Source organism: Melanostigma gelatinosum (genome assembly GCF_949748355.1).
Source record: "Melanostigma gelatinosum genome assembly, chromosome: 21".
Lineage (NCBI taxonomy): Eukaryota > Metazoa > Chordata > Actinopteri > Perciformes > Zoarcidae > Melanostigma > Melanostigma gelatinosum.
Window position 1 is genome coordinate 19,869,363 of NC_136654.1, and position 19,810 is coordinate 19,889,172.

Here is a 19,810-nt window from a genome sequence, read left to right on the forward strand (position 1 = left end):
CACGGACGCGTCGGACTACGCGGTGGGCACGGTGCACGAGCAGTGGGTGAAAGGGGCGTGGCAACCGCTGGCCTTCTTCAGTCGACAGTTGCGGCCTAATGAGCGGAAATACAGCACGTTCGATCGGGAGCTCCTCGGCCACTTTCTGGCCATTCGGCATTTCCGGTTCCTGCTGGAGGCTCGGCCGTTCACTGCGTTTGTGGATCACAAACCACTGACGTTTGCCATGAGTAAGAGCACAGAACCATGGTCTGCACGCCAGCAGTGGCAGCTCTCCTTCATATCAGAGTTTACCACGGCTCTGCAGCATGTAGCGGGCAAGGAAATCCTGGTCGCAGACTGTCTCTCCAGGGCTGTCACCGGGGCTGTCCAGTTAGGATTGGACTATAACAAGATGGCAGAGGATCGAGTTACAGACCCGGGCGTCCAGGAGTTGAGGACGGCAGTCACGGGACTGCGGTTGGAGGAGGTCCCGTTTGGCGAAACTGGCGTTACACCCCTAAATTAAAGGTGGTTTTGGCCAGGGTCACTCATACACGGGCTCCTTTCATTCCAACAAATCTGGAGAGCCGAGGGTTATGTAAGGCTCGGAGATGAGATATCAAATATTGTTTGTGTCAGCTGGAAGCTGGGCTGATGAGCCAAACAGGACACATCGACCCACTGCTGTCCTTGCCTCATCCTTCCCTTCCCATTCAGCTCTCCTGTAGCCTACACGCAGAGTCAGCACTTATTAAGCCAAGAGGGGGGGTGGGTGGGGGAATTACACTCCGCAAACTCCAACTTTTCTTAACTTTGCTTCACCTGAGCAACGACTTTTTCTTAACTGTGCAACAGAAAATGTTTATGGTTCAAAACATTTATTTAAAAACACTGTACAGGAATGTATTTCACATATAGAGAGCAGCTATTCTTCCACATACTGAAATCACGAGATTTCTCTTTCCTTGTTGCATTCTGCATGTTTGTTTTGAAAGTCCATGTAAGACATTCAGAAGGTGGGATTTTGGACATTTTAGTTTTGTCTATTATGATGAGCAATGACAAGTCTTTGATGGCAGGTTCAAAAACTAACAAGAGAAGACGATGAACCTCCCTGTAGCTGCAGCACACATACCGTGACGCAGCAGGCTCCCCTTGCCAAAACAAGTCCTTTAGCCAACCTTCAAAAGGCGGGAAATGCAATTTTACATTAACCGGAGAGATTTCTGTCCTCCACTCTACCAACGCCTCATCAACACCGGCGCGAGTGGGATCTGATCCAGACACAGCACTTACAGTAATTGAGTAATGCCCCTTTCAGAAAAGCCTCATTAAAGTCTCTATACCACCATATGTTCCCGGACATAGTTGCTGAAAGACTTCAGTCAGCACAACATATACGGAATACTGCTCAGGGTTCTGTGCACGAGGAGGATTAGGGGTTGAGAGGAAAAGCGATAATGGACGCTCTTCAAATTCCTGAGAATATGCATCCACTAAGTAACATCTACCTCAACAAAAAATAAGAGAAAATAGAAATCAGCACCTTTAAAATCAGCTTAATATAACATTTTAGTTTGCACTAAGATTTAAATATTTATTCAGTGTACACTTCATTCACTTATTTTGATGAGCTTAAGCGCTGCCAATTGTTTCCTCTCTGTTAGCTATGCAGCAGTTTGCAGTTCTTTAACTGACAAGACAATAACCGTCAGTGCTGAACCTCAACAATTTGTACCACAGTCCTGGCAAACGCTGAAGGGTCCACTTCTTCCCCGCACAGCGAGGCGGCTGGGGGCGACGGCTGAAGGACGGTGTGTAGCCGGGACTCGTAGCTGGTGTCGTGCATCCAGGTGCACGGCATGTGGAGGAGCTCCTTGTCGAGCTCACGGCTCTGCTCGGTGGGCGACGGTGGAGCGGCGCGGGAAGGTCCGAGTCGTGACAGCAGGCCACAGTCCCAGTCAGAGTCTGACGATGATGGAGACAGCCGGGCTAAGTCTGGGATGAGGGCTGACTCGATGCACACCGAGGTGGAGTGGGACGGCGCACGTTGAGAGTCTTGACTTGAAAACGCACTGTGAGATTTGTCACAAGTCTTTGCTTTTGAGGAGAGTGGCTGTGACGGATGATCAGCAACATAAAACCTTTGGTTTGTTGCCCGAATGAAATTCTGTACTGTAGGAACACAAAACGTGGTTAAAGTCTGTTTTGAACAGAGTGCTTCCACCTTTGAAACCTTTGGGTTAAGACGGGACTGTGTTTCCTGACAAGAGACTTTGTCAAATAACAAACAGCCCTCAGGTTTTGCAATAATGTCACTTTCTGGTTTGGCAGCTGTATGCACTTGTTTAACCCAGCTACGTCTGAATCCAAATTCCGCTATAATCCTCCTTTTGCTCCGGCTATGTTCTGGGCTGGCTGATCTACAGCGCTTTTTGGTGTTTGGCGTCGCCGCCATCTGTCGAAGGAGGGACCGAGATCTACGCGACAACAGCGTCGCACGCTCCGAACCATTGGTGGAACATATGACCTCACTTAATCCCAAAATACTTTCTTGATTTGATCCCTTTACTTGTGCATTTGTGCAAGCCACAGAGGGAAAATTTGTTGTGGAGATCGGATCAGGGACACACTGAGACACACTTTCTCCAGTGTCCATTTCACAAGTGTGTGCTTCCACAGCTTCCTCTGCAGTGTACTGTTGAGGACTGAGGACAGGGGGCTCCGAGTACGGGCAGTGCGGCTCCATAATATAAGAGGTATAAGGGACTTGTGGGCTGAGGACCGGAGGCAGGGAGTACGGGTCAGGGGATGGGGAGAGGCGTTCAGTGTGAGCTTGTGGTTCAATATCCAAAACAGGCATGGCTGGACTTAATGCTTGAGGATGGATGTCAGGGAGCTGGCAGTCTGTGTTAGTACTGTACGGCTGGATGTCAGCAGGTCGAGTGGCTGGTGGATTTGGGAGGGGAAACTGAACTCCCGGTGATGGGCTGGCAGGGCCATATGAACGAGGACCCTTAGCCGGACTGGAGAGGTAAATATGGAAAGATGAACCGTGTCTATGCAAGGCCTGAACAGCATGCTCCGTCTCAGCATCAGTGAGAGGCTCCAGTTCACCGATGGGAAAAGGGGTTGGTGGTCTAAGGAAGGAAAGAAAAAAAAAAATTTCAACACAGAAAACAAGATTACAGGAATTTCACATCATTAAGCACATTTCTATGCAATGCCCAAAGCTCACCGGTTCAGTGTTTCATCCGAGTGTTGCGCTGGATTGGGGTTGAATCCCGGCAGCATCTCAGTCACGAGTTGGTCCACCACACTGTAGTTTGAGGCATCCAGAACAAAAGCACGGTGCTGATCGGTCTGCAAGTGCTGCGAGGGCCAACAAAGACAACCAGTCACAGATGTAAATAAAAGCCAAACAATGGTCGCAAGAAATCTGTTACGTGGCAACAAAAGTAATTCTTAAAGATTTCCACCTCCTCCAGATTAGTGAAGGGTTGATGACAGCATTCACAGTAAGACACTTCCTTTTTGCGTGGCCTCCATGGTGAAGGGTTACAGTCGAGTGCGCTTTGAGATTTGTCCTGAATGCTGCTTTCAACTTTTTTCTTCTCCCTAATTTACAAAGAATGAACAACAATTAGGATAAATCCTTCATCGTGGACTGTTGAACCCGATTTGTTTGTCAGAAGAAAACACTTCTTAATATCCTTTAGTTAAACAAACCTTGTTTTATTCTCTCCTTGCTCTGACTGCTGATCAAACAGAGGAGGTGGAGCTTCAAAGGGACTAAAGCGGCCCGAGTACCACAGAGTGGGGAAGGCCATAGATTGCATATGCAAGGGCTTGTGCCTCCTGGTTAGATAACAAAACAACAGGATTAAAACAAACAAAAATATTATCATCATCATCTTATTTTCTAATTAAAAATATTTCAATCCACTTTGCATAATGTGAGGTTAATCGGCTAACTCGGCTATCATTCAAATGTTTCAGATGTCATGGGTTCTCTTAGCCAGAGCACTTCAATTAAGTGAAATGAGAGGGCGAATGAAAAGACCTGTTAGCACATAGAGGGCCGCTGCAGGAACAGGCGGTGGAGCTTGCAAAGCTTCACCGAATAGAAATTGTATCCGCTCGAGCGCCGGGCTCCTGGGGAGCAGCAGCACTGAGGGGGGGCTCGTCACATTACACGATAGGACTCCTCAACAGGTTCAATTAAGAAAATCATCTGGGCTGAAATGTAAACCTCCACAACTAGCACCCAGTGGGGTAAGGAAGGGCAGGAACACGGGGACAGGTCACTGCAAGTCATTATGCTTCAACTGCAAAAAAAAGGATCTGATCTGATACTAAGCCACCAATACATGAACCTGGGCAGGCCAACAATATATTATTTATATTCATTTTGGAATCAAACACAGAATTAAAGGAGCTGTAACTAATATTTTTACACTAAATCATAATGTGACGATGTGAACGGGGTCACTTCAGGTCCCCTCGTCTTTAATAAGGAGTTTGATAGCGACGTTCAGCCGATTGTTTAGCTGTCCGACCCGCAGTTCTACTGTTTTGGTTAGGCGTACACTATAAAACGCAGATCGGCAGAGATCTTTTCCAGACGTGGTTTGTGTGCGAGTAATTGCAGAATTGCGGCAGTGTATGGTTGATTGCGTGCAGCGTAATGTCTCAGGGAGACATCGATTATTGTTTCAATGTATGTTTTAAATCTCCTTTACTTTTTACTACTGAATTTTATTTCTTACACTGTTTCTTTAATTGTTTTTAAATCTCCTTTTCTTTTGCCTTATGTTTTGATGCTTTTAATGGTTTTATGTGAAGCACTTTGAATTACCTTGTTGTTGAAATGTGCTATACAAATAAACTTGCCTTGCCTTGGTTCACTCTCACATAGCATCTTTTTCAGATGCAAAACATAACTGTTTCCAACCAGAGAAGCTCTACAAAGCCACTGTGGCTGCTCAGCACCAAACAGCACACACACACACACACACTTGGGGACTAGCTGCTGAACACAGTGGAGCATTTAGCAGCTTAAGATTCTGATATTTCCCTCAGGAAATTAAGGAGATTTCCGACAGAGCAGGACAGACGGTTGCTGTTTCCCAAGTGCACTGTTACCTTTGCATTTAAGTCGCCCCACCCCTGCTACAGAGAAAATAAACACAAAAAGGAAACTGCTCTGAATGAGGGATGAAAGTCACCTGCTCATGTCTTCAATTTTAAGATAGGGAGCCCTCAATGCTGCAGCTGTGGACCAGGAGAACAGACAATTAAATAAGCAGTTATACTGTATAGTTGGGAAATAAAGACATGAGCAGCAGACATACACATAACTAACCTTTGACAACATGTTGTTTGGTGGAAGTCCTCTGCATTAAAAAAAGAAAGAATTCAATTAAGACTCATCAATAATAAAGAGAAAAGGCTGATGTACATTATAATCCCTAACAAAGTTTATCACATTTTAATGGGAACTATCTTTTCAGAACTGTTAACTTGTCACTAATTAATTCATAAATCATTTACTTGCTTGTTTTTTAAATGTAAAACTGATGAAGTGAAAAGACATCTTACCTCCGGCCTCTTGTGTATAGCACTGAAGCTCTCTCGAGTCAACTGCTTCAAATACAAAAGGACATCTGATACAACATTAAGGAACAATAACAAACCTCCACACACTTTCTGGGATTAAGAATGTGACATTTCTAAGCTGGCTAACAGCAGGCTTCTTCAGCTGGTATCAGTAAGACACAGTAAGCACTCGCATGGTGCCATCTGCTGTGAGCAGAGGATCACTGCACCACAGCGGTGAACGAATATAAGACAGATTAGAGTTTGCATAATCACGTTATTAGTCAAAAGGATACCGTCCACGTACAAAATCTTCACTCCCCATGATCGTGCATTGGCCAAAACACTGGTCCCTTGTAGTCGCTCCTGCAATACAGATCCATCAGAATAAAGTCACGATAACAAACCACGTCAGTCTTCAGTATATCACCGATATTCACAACAAATAAAGCCCACTCACATTGTTGCGAATGGCTTTTTCCAGCAGGGCCTTCCCACGGCTGCCACAAGCCTGAAGAGAAACACACAGCACAGATATACATTTCATTCTAGCCGATAACACGTCTAGTGGGGCATTGTCCAAATGACTTTGTGATGGAAGAAAAGATCAAAAGAAAATCAGGATGTTTAAAAGGGTAATTGTTCTGAACGGTAATATAGTATTTTCATAATTTCTTATATAAATATGTAACAATTTACACTGGTAATGGAGCCTGTCAGCTGTAAATGGTTTTAAAACATGCATGGGTGATGCTTCGTACCGTTGGTCTTGGAGTTCCTGGTCTCCGTTTGTCATTGCTGAAGACGCTCTCTCGCTGCATTATAGGACGCTGGGCTTCTTCACTCGTCCCCTTTGTCTCCGCTTTAGTGTCGGTACACTTCTGCTCCTTCGGGCCCTCTTGGCTTTCAGTCACAACAAAGCACACGTCCTTGTGCAGGAAACTCTCGACCCTCTTCGGAGTAAGAAAAAAACAAAACAGCATCTGCTCACCAGTTTCTGTCACAGTCAGACCTTTATCTTTTTATTTGTGAATGTGAATCTGCAGATTATTTGCTATAAATATTGACGAATCGTTTGGTCTATAGAATGCAAGAAAATAGTGAGAAAAGTCCAAGTTTAAATGTCTTCTTTTGTCAATCCAAAACCCAAATATATTCAGTTGTATGTGACATTGAACAGAGAAAAGCAAGGAGTTTCCATATTTGAGAGGCTGAAAAGAACATTTGCTGTTGATTATGCATGAAAAATTACGTGATAACTATTTTGGTAAAACGACGAATCGCTTATCAAAATAGTTGTTGATTGTTCAATTAGTCAACTAATCGTTGCATCCTAATGGTGTACCATTAGTAATGCTTTTGGCTACTACAACGTCTTAAAAAACTGACCTAAAACAAACATTTTTGATCATTCTCTCACTCTGAAGGCAGACAAATGTGTGCAAATTGATGGCGGAGCCAAACTCTTGCATGGTAGTTTATATCTAAAATGTCACAGCATACATCAAACCCTGATCACAATTAGTGTATAAAAAAAAACAATGTTTACAGCATAGGATGCAAAGGCATGCTGCCTTTACACATGCTCACCCCTCCCAGAAGTGAAACGGCCTCCAAAAGCAGGGCTGTTGAGCGTTTCTTTAGACTGTCCAAGTAGAACGTCTTCCCCTCCAGCTTCTTCTGCCCAGGACAGAGTGAGCCCAGAAGGCCTCGCTCCTCTGCACATTGCTGGTGCTGCATGATTCTGGTGCAGTAAAGGAGCGTCCAGCTTCACAGACAAACACCAGGATCCTACTTAAGAAAAGAGAACAGAACATGTGTTAATTAAAATGTTATAATTCTGCATACACATTTGACAGACTGCTAATAAAAACAATAGCTCTTTAAAGAAGAGTCTATACATATATAAACATTTATTGTACTAATGTTTAATAATTTTGTTTTGACAAACTTGTGTCCAAAGTTCTTTGAGTGATGCAATGCAAGGTCTCCACTACTGTTGCGCAAGAATACACTGCATCATACTGCTGCTATTGAGCCAAACACAATCCCTTTTTTATCCATCTATCTATCCATCTATCCATCTATCCATCCATCCATCTATGATCATATTATATTCTTGATATTATTTTATCTCATTCCACTCTCATTTCACCCATGTCATTCTTTCTAGTCATTACATTTGTAAAATACTATCAGAGATAATGTCACATACTTTTACACACAATTCTAATGTAATATGCATACAGCACAATATATGTCATCACTTTTGATCTTACAACTTAGTGTAATTTCCATCACCTCCTCCTAGTCATTCTATCTTATTACCATATTATCTTATTTTATCTTGTATATGACTAACGTGAGTGCTCATATCTGAGACTAGTGCTTTTATTACTGAGCTGACCCCGTTCTCTCAATAACAATAACAAACGTACAAATGAATAAATAAAACTTAAATGACATGCGGTTTCCTCTGTGGTCAGATTGTGGTAAAGTTTACAAAGACTAACGCTAAATGTACTTAATAGTTTGCTGAAAACATGGTTGCGGCAATCTTACAGTGAGACATTGAAACATTCTGTAGATAAAGCATGTAAAGTTAGTTTAACTACTACAACAGCGCAATATACACATTATTTACCGAACCTAGTTAGCAAACTTAGCTGTTTTAGTTAGCATAAGCTGACTTTAGCTAGCTTAGCTTTCCTCGATATAAACAACGCCTGGGCCCACACAAAAAAAGTTTGTAATGAGGTTTAATATTCCTCAAAATAAATAAATAAAACCCACTCACGTTTTAATATTGTGCTGGACAACTGCGATAAAGAATGAAATGCTTTTGATTCACGATAAAAGGTGCTCGAGGAGCAACCGCCGCTTTTTTAAAAACACTGGCGGAGAGACGTGAACGTATCGTCAACGTCACTTCCGGGAAAAAACGCTCTGACATATAGATGGTTAAATATCAAAATATTAGTTGTACTTAAGGTGATTATTATCTATGTTATCATTCATGTATTTATTTAAAGTAAACCCCCTATTGAAATTGAAAAAAAATTCCAAAGCATTTGAGCATATTTGGTCACCATTGCCCCAGCCATGTTTTGCTGCTTTCAAAATAAACAATAAAAAGTATATTAGTGTGCTTTAATAAAAGGGGTGAAATAGTTTTTGAAAAACTAATAGAATCGCTTTCTATTACCTTAGCTGTCAACGTGTAACATTAACTGAAACACGGATCATTTTAATCTTGGTCGATCACAACCTCATAGTTTCATTGAAGAGGAAGATAGTTGAAATGTTGTCCCTTGCTGCCCAGCAGGGGGCAATGTGTCTGTAATCTCATTCCACCCATTGGATTCAAATCTTACAATACTTGTTTTATACTGTCATGCCACCATAATACTTATATGTCAGACACAGAATACATAACAAATACCAATTCTTTATTTTTGTTCAGAAAAATACTGTTCACAAAAACACTGGCACAGTGCAAAAAACTAGCCTTAATGACATTTCAATCTGAAAATCTGCAATTAAAAGTATGTATTGATGACAAAGAACTCTTTATACCAGGCCTGAAAAAACATACAATAGACCAGATGCATTGATTGTTTCGTCATGTCAATATCATAAACTACTGGTGCAGACAGCCTTCATAGCAAGAACGTCAAACAAACAAAAAATGTTGAATTGTAACAGCTTGACAATAAGACATTGACAACAGTTCAAACAACAGAGTTAGGTCATTATATTTTGCTAAACACTTCCATTGATCTGCTTTTCTCGCTCCAAAAAAACACACAGAAAACACTGTAAAACTACCAACTGAACCCATAGTTCAGGCAACTGAGAACTTTGTTCAGCCAATGGGTTTTAGTGTTTTAGCAATTGAGAAAAACTGTAAGTAAGGCACCTTGGTTTACACAGCATGGACGCCTCTGCATATTCACAGGGAATCAAACACAGCACCAACGTCTTCCTGCAAAAGCCATTTAACAAAATATACGTTATTTTCATACGTTTTTATGTTGTTTACAGCGGCAACAAACATTTATCCAGCTTTGTCACAGACTGGCAGAAGGCCCTGGGGCGGTGAGTATTCCTACATATAATATATATATATAATATATCTGCATGAGCAGGCACCATTTAATACCATTGGGGCTCTTCAGGTTTATTTTTTGTGGGCAACTGTTAAATTGTTTGATCCTCACATGACTTAACAGTGGACACTATCAATCACTTATAATCACCAAACTATTACAATAGTATGAACACTACTGAAAATAATGTAAACTAGGTGCCGTGTCCATGTTTTACACACAGTACGGACACACAAACATGAATACTTTTTGGTCTGAGAAGGCTTTGCATCGTTTTAAAATAACAAAAGTCTCAGTCTGTATTTCAGATCCACTCAGAACCCTTTATGACTCCATATTTGCTGGTGCTGCTGGTGCTGCTGCCTCTGTTAGCGTCTGCCTTGCTTGAGTGTTTGGAGGCCTGCCGGTGTTTACGTTCACGGTGAGGCTTGCTGTGACTGTTAGCCGGACTGTCAGCCTCCAGCTTGTTCTGAGGCTGACGGATGTCCTTATGAACACATCTGGGGGCATCTCCCATCCCTGCTGTGCACATGTTTTCACCGTTATTGGTGTACTGCTGACGCTCCTCTTCGGCAGTGTTCACGTGGTTCTGCTGGCATGACATCTTGGCATTAGTGATGTCGGTGATGGGTAGTGGCTTGCCGTGGTGCCCTGTAGATACCAGAAGAGGCTTGATGGCGACGGTGTACCCAGGTGGAGCTGATGGTGCATTCCAGGAAAAAGGGTAGCTTCTGTAATCATCGCCGCTCAGTCCTTCGTCATCGAGAGCTCCTTGTGCCCGCGCCAGCCCGTACAGCTCATCGTCGGGCAGCCGCACCCGGCGGGACTGTACGATCTCACAGATGGTACCGATGCCCAGGTGAAGCATCTCCCATATGTTGAGTGCCAGACAGAGCAGGGAGACTGTGTACATGATGAGGAGGAAGATCGTTTTCTCAGTGGGCCGGGACACAAAGCAGTCCACACTGTGAGGGCAGGGCTGGTCTGAGCACACGTAAGTGTGAGGCACAGCGAATCCATACAGGGCGTACTGTCCACACAAGAATGCCACCTCCAGCAAGGTGCGGGTCAAGAGCTGAAGGACATAAATACGCATCAGTCCATCCTCTTTGATACGCTGGCGCCCGTCATGGCGCACCTTGACCTTTGTTAGCCGATCGCCACTGTTTCCTTTCACCGGTCTGCCGCCATCACTCTCCAACTCCGCCATCTCATAGATCATCGGGTCTTCTTCCGGGTCATCCTCGGCCTCTTCGATGCCCCTGTGCTGCTTTCTGCCTGCGAGATAGGGCTTCCTCTGCGAAAGTCCGATCACTCCCCCGCTGTCTGTCTGCTCCTCCGCCCGAGCAATCTTGTTGACGGCATAGCCCAGGTACATGAGCGAGGGCGTGGCCAACAGAATGATCTGGAAAACCCAGAAGCGGACGTGCGAGAGCGGAGCGAAGGCGTCGTAGCAGACGTTCTCACAGCCCGGCTGGCCCGAGTTGCAGACGAACTTGCTCTGCTCATCGTAATAGATGGACTCCCCTCCTACGGCCGTCAGCACGATGCGGAAGACGATGAGGACGGTGAGCCAGATCTTGCCCACGAATGTGGAATGGTTGTGGATTTCTTCCAGCAGGCGAGTCAGGAAACTCCAACTCATGATAGCTGCAGCGAAGCTACAGTGAGAGGCCACATACACCTCCTGTTACTTCCCTGCGGAGAGAAAAGAAATGATGAAACCCACGTTAATACTGACAATTCACTGAGACAGACTCATTACAGACAAGCCAAATATCTACCCAGAACTTAGTATAATAAATCACAGTGTCTAATATGTGGAGAGAAAAAAACAAAGAGTATTTATTAACCTGTCTTTTTGTGTGTCTCTCTTTCCCCCAAACACAGAATAAATCGACACGTTTTAATTCTGCAAATGATGACACCACACATTATTCTGCTGTATTAACAGAGTATTTTTGTCAGAGCACTTTTGAGCTCTTTGTCTTACCTACAGTGAACAGGGTGCATTTCTTCACAATACCAACACGTTCATCCTTCATTCTTTTAATAGCTGCGCCCCAAAAGCTCATGTCTAAACACGCCCTTGGCATGAGCACGCAAAAGGAAGAGTAAAGACAACGATGGAACGTGTAACCATAATTGTTAACTGAACATCCCCAATTAAATGAGGCAGTTACTATGTCTGACCGTCCAGATGTTCCATAGATTAAAAACTAAAATTAAGAAGAAAGAAATTAACAATATTGACGACCTTATACGAGCTTTAAATAAGGGCTCAGCTACATGCCAACACATGTCTTTGTGATGTAATTAGCGAGACAGGACTGGGGTGAAGACATGCTATGAGGCAAGTAGCACCGTCGATGGCTTGCTAACCGGCTACATCGGGATCAAGCGACACACACACACACACACACACACACACACGAAAAACAAAGAATGAAACACTCTGTATGACTGAAATTAGTGTGGAAAGAATACTTTCCTCTCTCAGTTGACTTTAGATGATGCAATCCCTTTTATCCTCTGCTGAACTACACCATCTCATACTGTACCCAAAGCTGTTTAACCTGCAGACATCCATCTGCCCAAAAGATCTCCACGAGTCACTCATGTAAGAGGAAATGTAAAAGGTTCAGCCTTCTATGGGGCAGTGTCTGCATGTGTGTGTGTGTGTGTGTGTGTGTGTGTGTTTGTATAATTGACTGTGTTTCTTAAAACTGTTCTGAAAACATTTGCTGGTTTCAGCTTTCGAGTGTGAGGATTTACTGATTTCCTCTGTTTTCTAACACTGTAACTTGAATACATTGATGTTATGGATTGTTGCTTTATTTTTCATCATGCAAAACTCTGGGAACAACAGATTCAAATGCATTTACACCAGTGCATATATAGCTATCGATGCCATGCCACTGAAGATGTCTCTCACTGACACATCATTTATTACATACTGACACACTGTCGCACTGAGTCAGTGTGACATTCTATTTCAAAAAAGAAAGAAAAAAATTCAGATGAAACCCAGTCCAGCTGCTGGTAACATGCTTCCTTATGTCTCACTCTGTAGAGAAGTCCTGACTGTCTCATTAAGAGTCACATGCCCTCTAAAACTGCACATCTGGTCATGTTGTGTAATGTACTATTTGGAGGGCCAGTAGCACAGCTATCACCACCCAAAGTCTCGTGGATGGCAAAAACTGGAAGTAATCCTTCAAATTGCTAATTGTCAGCTCAGGTCATCAGCAAAGAAAATCATGGTTGTGCACAAGAACACAGAGAAAAGCAAATTTAAACATCAAATCAGGTATTTTAGTTCATAATCCTATGTAAGACCCAACTTCAGGAATGCCTCATGCAGTTGTCCGATCAGGCAAGTGAAAAATAAAACATTTAATTTAGCTATTTCAATGGTTTGCTTCTGAAGAACATGTGAAAGCCACGACTCAACGAGCTAACCCAGTAGCACAAATACGGCAGCAACGACAGAGAGAGAGGCAGCGGGGAAACACCATCTGGAGCCGGGATATGTTCACATCTAGCTCTGTGAATTAAGGGTTTGAGCTTCAAACGAAGTGTGTTTAAGATGACCCACGTTGCTAGCAGTGCCACATTGAATGTCTGAAGGTGATGCATTGCATTTTCCCCCAGATGTCGCCCAGCCTCAGACCAAAAGCCTCCAGTTTCCTACAGCGCCATTAAAATAACTATTTGAGGAGTGTTACTTTAAAGAGCAGCCAGCCTCGTACATGCCGATCTAAGAGGGCTTCAAGCTGTGGACGTGAAGGTTTGTGGTTTCCTTCAAAGCAGTCAAAGCGATGTTCGACCCGAAATCTCATGAGTACGAAACACTCAACTGCTATTAACTTGAAAGGCGACTGTAAACAGCTATATTTTGGGGGGTTTCTTGATTAGAGACGAACTAGAAAACTGACGGGTACCCTTTAGATCCCTAGGACATCAAGATGTTCCCCCGAAACTAGACTTCTACATAAATCAGTATACGTTTGCTACGACTTCACCGTTGAGCATTTAGTGCAGATGAACAAAGGGGGAAACAATGAAATCGGGTAGTAATAACTAGCAGAGCTGAGAGCGATGACAAGAACAAGCAGATACAATTTCTTTCATTTTGATGCCGTCATTACTACGTCATCTACGTCTCGGCAAACTTACTTAAACAATAGTTCTGTCCCCAGGAAATGCTATAACGAAGGAGTGCAGGGTGAATTACCCAAACGCGTCTCTCCTCACTGTTCATCCAGACATGGAGCCCACAGGGTACTTTGTGGTCACACATCAAACCACATGGAGCAAGATGTATAGTATATACAACACAACTGGTCAGGTCATGAAGTAAAAAGTTTTCCAGACGAGAAGCCGACTTTATTTACCTTCACATTTCCCTTTATGCGTTTTTAGTAGGAAGGTAAACACACTGTATTGTACCTCCTCTGCAAAATTAGCCTTTAATATTCGTGTATCTTTGTTTATCATGTAACATATTTATTCGGTTTTTTAGGTTAAAAACGGAGTAGACATAGTACTAACCCTTATTTCATAACAACTCCTCCTTCTTCGCAACTACTAAAAATGATGGTGCTTCAGGTCTACTGAATATTAATCATCCGTCTATCTATCTTTGCATATTGAATGGGAACTTATTACCTCTTTTTGTTTTATTTTTCAGATCCTCCTCGTTTTTCCAGCCAGAATTCAGAGATATTTCAAACTCCATGTGCCTGCAAAGAGAAAAGAGACGAGGCAGCCATAAAAGATCCGTCTTATCAGCTTCGTCAGATTTTATATTAGACATCGAGTTAAAAAAATCGGAAAAGTATTTCATTGTCAAAGAAAAATGTAACATTTAAACAACAATTAAAGTGTTCAAGGTTTAAGCTCATGTGTTCTTCTGATCTTCACTTTACCGATGAAAACTTTCTGGAAATATAACGGTTACAGAGTATTTTAAAACAAATACTACAAAAAGGAACGCATGCAAAACAATATTTTGTGCTGTACTTGGTGTTTAAAAAAATCGTATATTTAAATATATATGAATTATAGCAACGTTAATAAGGTAGCTAACCTGAACCTTAAGCTAGCTAACATTAGTAACAGTTAACTTAGCGAACATAACTAACTTTTAAATAACGTTAACCTGGGAAATAAGAAGACAAATCTCATGGGATTTCTAACAACTCACCTTACCTGTTTTACCTGTAATCATTGCTCAAACACACACGTTAACAGGAGACATGTTTTCCTACCTTGTGGTAATTCACCACGCGGCATCTTCACCTTTTCACACGCGCGTTTGGCGCCGCTCCTCCGTCAAAAACGTAGCGTCCGCTCCGTTAAAACACTTCACAACCGTTGAGGTACGGTACTTCTCTTACGTTTTAAAATGTTCTCAACGTTTTAGGCGAGTGGAGATTTGACGAATTCGAGTGTTGCATTGACTTTTGTCCCGGAGACTGGTCTGGAGAGGGAGAGAGCTTTGATTGTATGCGCAGAGGAAGACAAATGAGCTGGTGCGCAAGGCAAGGAGAAGGGTGTGTGTGTGTGTGTGTGTGTGTGTGTGAGAGAGAGAGAGAGAGAGAGAGAGAGAGAGAGAGAGAGAGAGAGAGAGAGAGAGAGAGAGAGAGAGAGACAGAGAGACAGAGAGTCAAGCATCATAAGGCAGTTTGCTTTATTGATGTTGTGCAAATTTATAAATATCTGTACATAACATTGTCCAATAAATAAAAATAATGGGGACACATTGGCTTTTAAAACATATAATTTTTTTCAAATTCATGCTAATAAATGCAATTGATGACCTCCAGTCAATGGCACACCTGCATTAGTTTCTCACTGCAACACTGGATCTATAGCTGTTGAATGACAAAGAAGTCTCAATTGTGTGGGAAATACCAGTTGCCCTAATACGTAAATACATCGTAGTTTTCCAAAGTAATGACATCTTTGTCCACTTGTCATCATGGACGTGTGTAAGATTATCTTGTGACAAATGATAACTTATGGGGTCAGATCAGTCTCAATAATCAGAAATGCACACAGAAAGATTCACAAATGCGCACAGAACAATTCACAAATATATTAGATTTTCTAAGTCACAAGACACCTCTAAATCTCCACACATGGTCCGCTAAAGGCATCACTCATCTGAAACACATCTTCAATAATAACACCATGGTTTCATTCCCTCACTTGGTTCAGAAGTACGGCATCAGGAGAAATACATTTTTGGAATATCTGCAACTCAAATCATCCGTTCAATCCAAACTTAACATTAAGGCCACTAACCTAGAATTACCCCCCTCAACCTCAGAATTAATTAATATCCCCTCTTCAAAAAAAGTGAATCTCAAAAATATGTAGAGTAATATCACAGTCTGACAAAACATCATCCATACCATCAAGAAAATGGGAATCAGACCTATCCATCACTCCTGATGCTGATTTCTGGAACCAAATCTGCAATAACATCTACTTCATGACTAAAAATGCCAATTTACAACTAATACAGTATAAAATACTTCACAGAATTCATTACACCGGGCAACAAATGTTTCAAATGGGATTCACGTCAGATATCTGTCCACATTGCACTCAAATCAGCCCGGATAGCTTTGGTCACGCCACCTGGCACTGCACACCAGTTCATCACTTTTGTGAAGAAATAACTGAGTCACTGTCTGTCTTCCTGGGCTGCCTCGTCCCTTTATCCCCTTCACTGTGCTGACTAGGAGACATCTCAACAATACATCTGAGTAAAACAAACCGCAAATTACTCCTCGTGGCCCTAACGATCGCCAAGAAAACTATCCTCATGAACTGGAAATCAAGGAATAACACACACACATCGCACACTGGAGAAACTTAATGACAGAATATATTTCAATGGAAAATCTAACCTCATCCATCATATACAATACAACAGAACACCATTCCACCTGGTCATCCCTCACTATGTTTCTGCAAACGTGACACCACATTCCATTAATATTGAAATATGTATAGTATATATACCGGTGTATACCGGTATATATATATTGTTTTGTGTGTATTTTTTACTATTATTGATTTCTGTTTTGTTTTTCTTGCCGGACAACCAATTGAAACCCACGTACATGCATACATGAACATCCATATGCACACATACTTACCTGTTTTTCATTTAAATTTGGTTTGTTGTGTTTTTTTTAAATTTATTTTGTTATTATTATTATTATTTTTATATATTTTTCCCTCCATCTCAAAAGGCTCAAGGACATTCTCACACACACACACACACACACACACACACACACACACACACACACACACACACACACACACACACACATACACACACACACACATACACACACACTGACTATATGATATTTGCTGGCTTTTATCCCACTGTTCTTGTCATCCTCTTGTTGTTATGTCTATGTATTGTCTTAATATTGTCTCGTGTCTTTCAATAAAAAACTTTTAAAAAAAAATTTAAAAAAAAAAAATATATATATATATATATTAGATTTACAAATGCACACAGAAGGATTTACAAATACATTCCAATGCACACAGAAATATATTATGATTGATATAAATGTAAAAAAAAATCACAAATATATTTCTGCATTTGTATGTGTTTCTGTGTGGATTTTTTCTATTTGTTTGTGGATTTGTATGCATTTATTTGTGGATCGCTACAGATGTATTTGTAGGTTTTTTGAGACTCCCCTGCCGTGGCTGGATTCGCAAATGCGTTTTTTTCAACATTCTAATTGTCAACCAATCACAACAGACAATATCAGGAGTCTGATTAAATATCAGGAGTAATTCTGATGCATCAAGCCCGCTCTGCAGAATATGTGGTGACAGAGGATCAGCTGCTGGAGATTGCAAATGACGGTGGCCTTAAAAGTGTGTTTGAGACAACATCTCTGCTGGTGTTTGGATTCAAATCAATGCTGAATATCCGATCGCCACAAAAGCACTGAAAACTTTCGGTAAAAGTGTTTTTTGATCCATATTATTGACATTATGCATCTTTTTAATCTCATATCTGTGGTGGTGTAAGGCCATATGACCATCCTTGTAAATGTGGATGTGTTCCCAACTATGAGAAATCGTGTGAATCGTTCAGGACCATGACTTCTTACATGTATTTTCTATAGCCGGACCAGAAGTTTCTAAATGGAAATGGAACAAACAGCCTCTGCTGCTTCAAGTCCTTTAACTTTATAAGTGTGGTGCTAAATTGCTGGAGTACGCCTTTTAATAACGTCTTGGACTACTTTGCCAAAAAACGTTTGTTTCTTACCCTCCAAGATGAAGTATTTTATCATATCATACAATGCATGTGTTTCAGTTTTCCTCAACTGCTACAGCGTCAGCAGGAAACGAATGAATACACAAAAGCTCCTCCCAATAGAGGGAGGGTTATCTTGTGATATTTAACCTCCTCAAGGATATGCCCATGCACTTCAAACACTGTTTATTGTGTGGCTGATGACCTACAAGCAAAGGAATCTTAGTTTTATCTCCACCATTCCATCTCAAGGACACAGACGTCAGCTCAGGCCTCCCACACTTCCCTCGCGTTTTGGCATAAAGTCCACATCCTAATTCAGAGTGTCCTCTTACGAGACTCAAGTCCCTTAATGAAGTTATCTTTCACCTCCGAGGGTGTAATTGAATGGAGGGAAATCAATGAGGGTATCAATAAAAGCAATCATCGGATAGCTCTGCCAATTTAAAGCATTTTACCAGTTGAGCGTGTTCAGCTATTGCTGAGGGGAAGGGCTGTATCAGCTGGTATGTGGATATTGACAGGGAGGTACACCAGGAGGTCATTGGCGAGTTCAAGATCCTCAAATACGATTTGTCATCATTCTCCACAGAAGTTAATTAGGTTTTCCATCCAGTCACTTACCGCTGGAGGTCATTGGAAATTGGGTTTAATCACAATAGACACAGCATGTACTCTTCCCCGAACAATGTCAGCCTCCATATGACCGAAATTGAAGGATCAATTCTGTTACAATCAATTGAGCTGGGAGTTGCAAAAGTCCATAACTAACGGAGAGGCTTTCCAAAGAGTGATGGCTTAAATCATATTGGGGAAAAAAAGAAGGCAATAAAGGCAAAGTAAGTGTTGGCTACAAGTGCAGTACAAGTACAGTCAGCTCTCTGCTGGCGACGGTGTCATTAGAAGCCCTGGACTGACAAAAGGAAATATGTTGGTCGACAACAACAATGACATGGAGTCACCCGAGGGACCGCGTGACAGAATAAATCACAGAGAAGGAATCAGATGTGGGGAGAGAACAATGTGAGATCGGATGCAAAGATGACTCGTGGAATGTCTTTATCTGATCTGACAGAAAGTCAAACCTTAAAGGAAGACGAGGGTATCAGAGAAGAGATACACAATAGTGGCTAAATGCAGAGACAAGGTTATGGCAGGCAAAATGGACCCGAGAACAGACTGAATTCTATACAAGTAAGAAAGCTGAATCAACAAATTGCTTGGCTGACTTCAGCAGCACATCAAATTCACATGGTGACGTTGAGCACATACAAACGCCTCCTGTCATCTCCGTCACCACAGCCTCGAGCCTCTGCTGTCGCACTCTCGGAGAGTTGTTCCATGAATTCACATCAGCACTGCTGTTTACGCCGAAGGAAGCCTCGTTCTGTTGTTGTCAAATGGTTGTTTCCTCATTCATCCAGTGCAACACAACTCTATGTTGGCCTGAATGTGCTCGGTTTATTGTTCGAACTGATGGAGTCTGTTACTGCGCGTCAGCAGGTTTGATGGAGAAATGTTGACATGGCACCATCTTCTGGTCAAGAGATGTACACAGAAGTTATGTTCCGAAACCTTTGGGCCTGCAACTTGTGACCTTAGTGTGGACATGAGTTAGAGGCAGTTCACTTCAAAGAACTTTAGAGGCCCGAGGAGCTGAAAGTATTACACAATACTTTTATTTGCTTGATTTTATTGAATTGCTGTTGTAAATTGTTTTCCCATGAACAGCACTTTGTAACTTTGTTTTGACACGTTAAGAAACATCAACAATGTGTCAATGTTTCAGATTTAGCCAAAAGGCTCATTT

At 42.0% G+C, this 19,810-nt stretch overlaps 2 protein-coding genes across 2 annotated transcripts; both read right to left on the reverse strand.

The window, feature by feature from the left end:
• Positions 1 to 886: 886 nt before the first annotated feature.
• Positions 887 to 8,432, reverse strand: dbf4b (DBF4B-CDC7 kinase regulatory subunit). Its single transcript, XM_079294033.1, has 12 exons — positions 8,378 to 8,432; positions 7,171 to 7,371; positions 6,342 to 6,533; positions 6,041 to 6,091; positions 5,877 to 5,946; positions 5,584 to 5,648; positions 5,348 to 5,378; positions 5,211 to 5,256; positions 3,712 to 3,840; positions 3,462 to 3,600; positions 3,221 to 3,354; positions 887 to 3,122 (listed from the first exon to the last, which is right to left on the reverse strand). The coding sequence occupies exons 2-12, from the start codon at positions 7,318 to 7,320 to the stop codon at positions 1,694 to 1,696; spliced, it is 2,436 nt and encodes an 811-aa protein (XP_079150159.1). The 5' UTR covers positions 7,321 to 7,371; positions 8,378 to 8,432; the 3' UTR covers positions 887 to 1,693.
• Positions 8,433 to 9,119: 687 nt separating this feature from the next.
• On the reverse strand, positions 9,120 to 15,038 carry LOC306795382 (gap junction gamma-1 protein-like). Its single transcript, XM_079293883.1, has 3 exons — positions 14,963 to 15,038; positions 14,361 to 14,434; positions 9,120 to 11,387 (listed from the first exon to the last, which is right to left on the reverse strand). Exon 3 carries the CDS (start codon positions 11,332 to 11,334, stop codon positions 9,994 to 9,996), a length of 1,341 nt encoding a protein of 446 aa, XP_079150009.1. The 5' UTR covers positions 11,335 to 11,387; positions 14,361 to 14,434; positions 14,963 to 15,038; the 3' UTR covers positions 9,120 to 9,993.
• Positions 15,039 to 19,810: the final 4,772 nt, after the last annotated feature.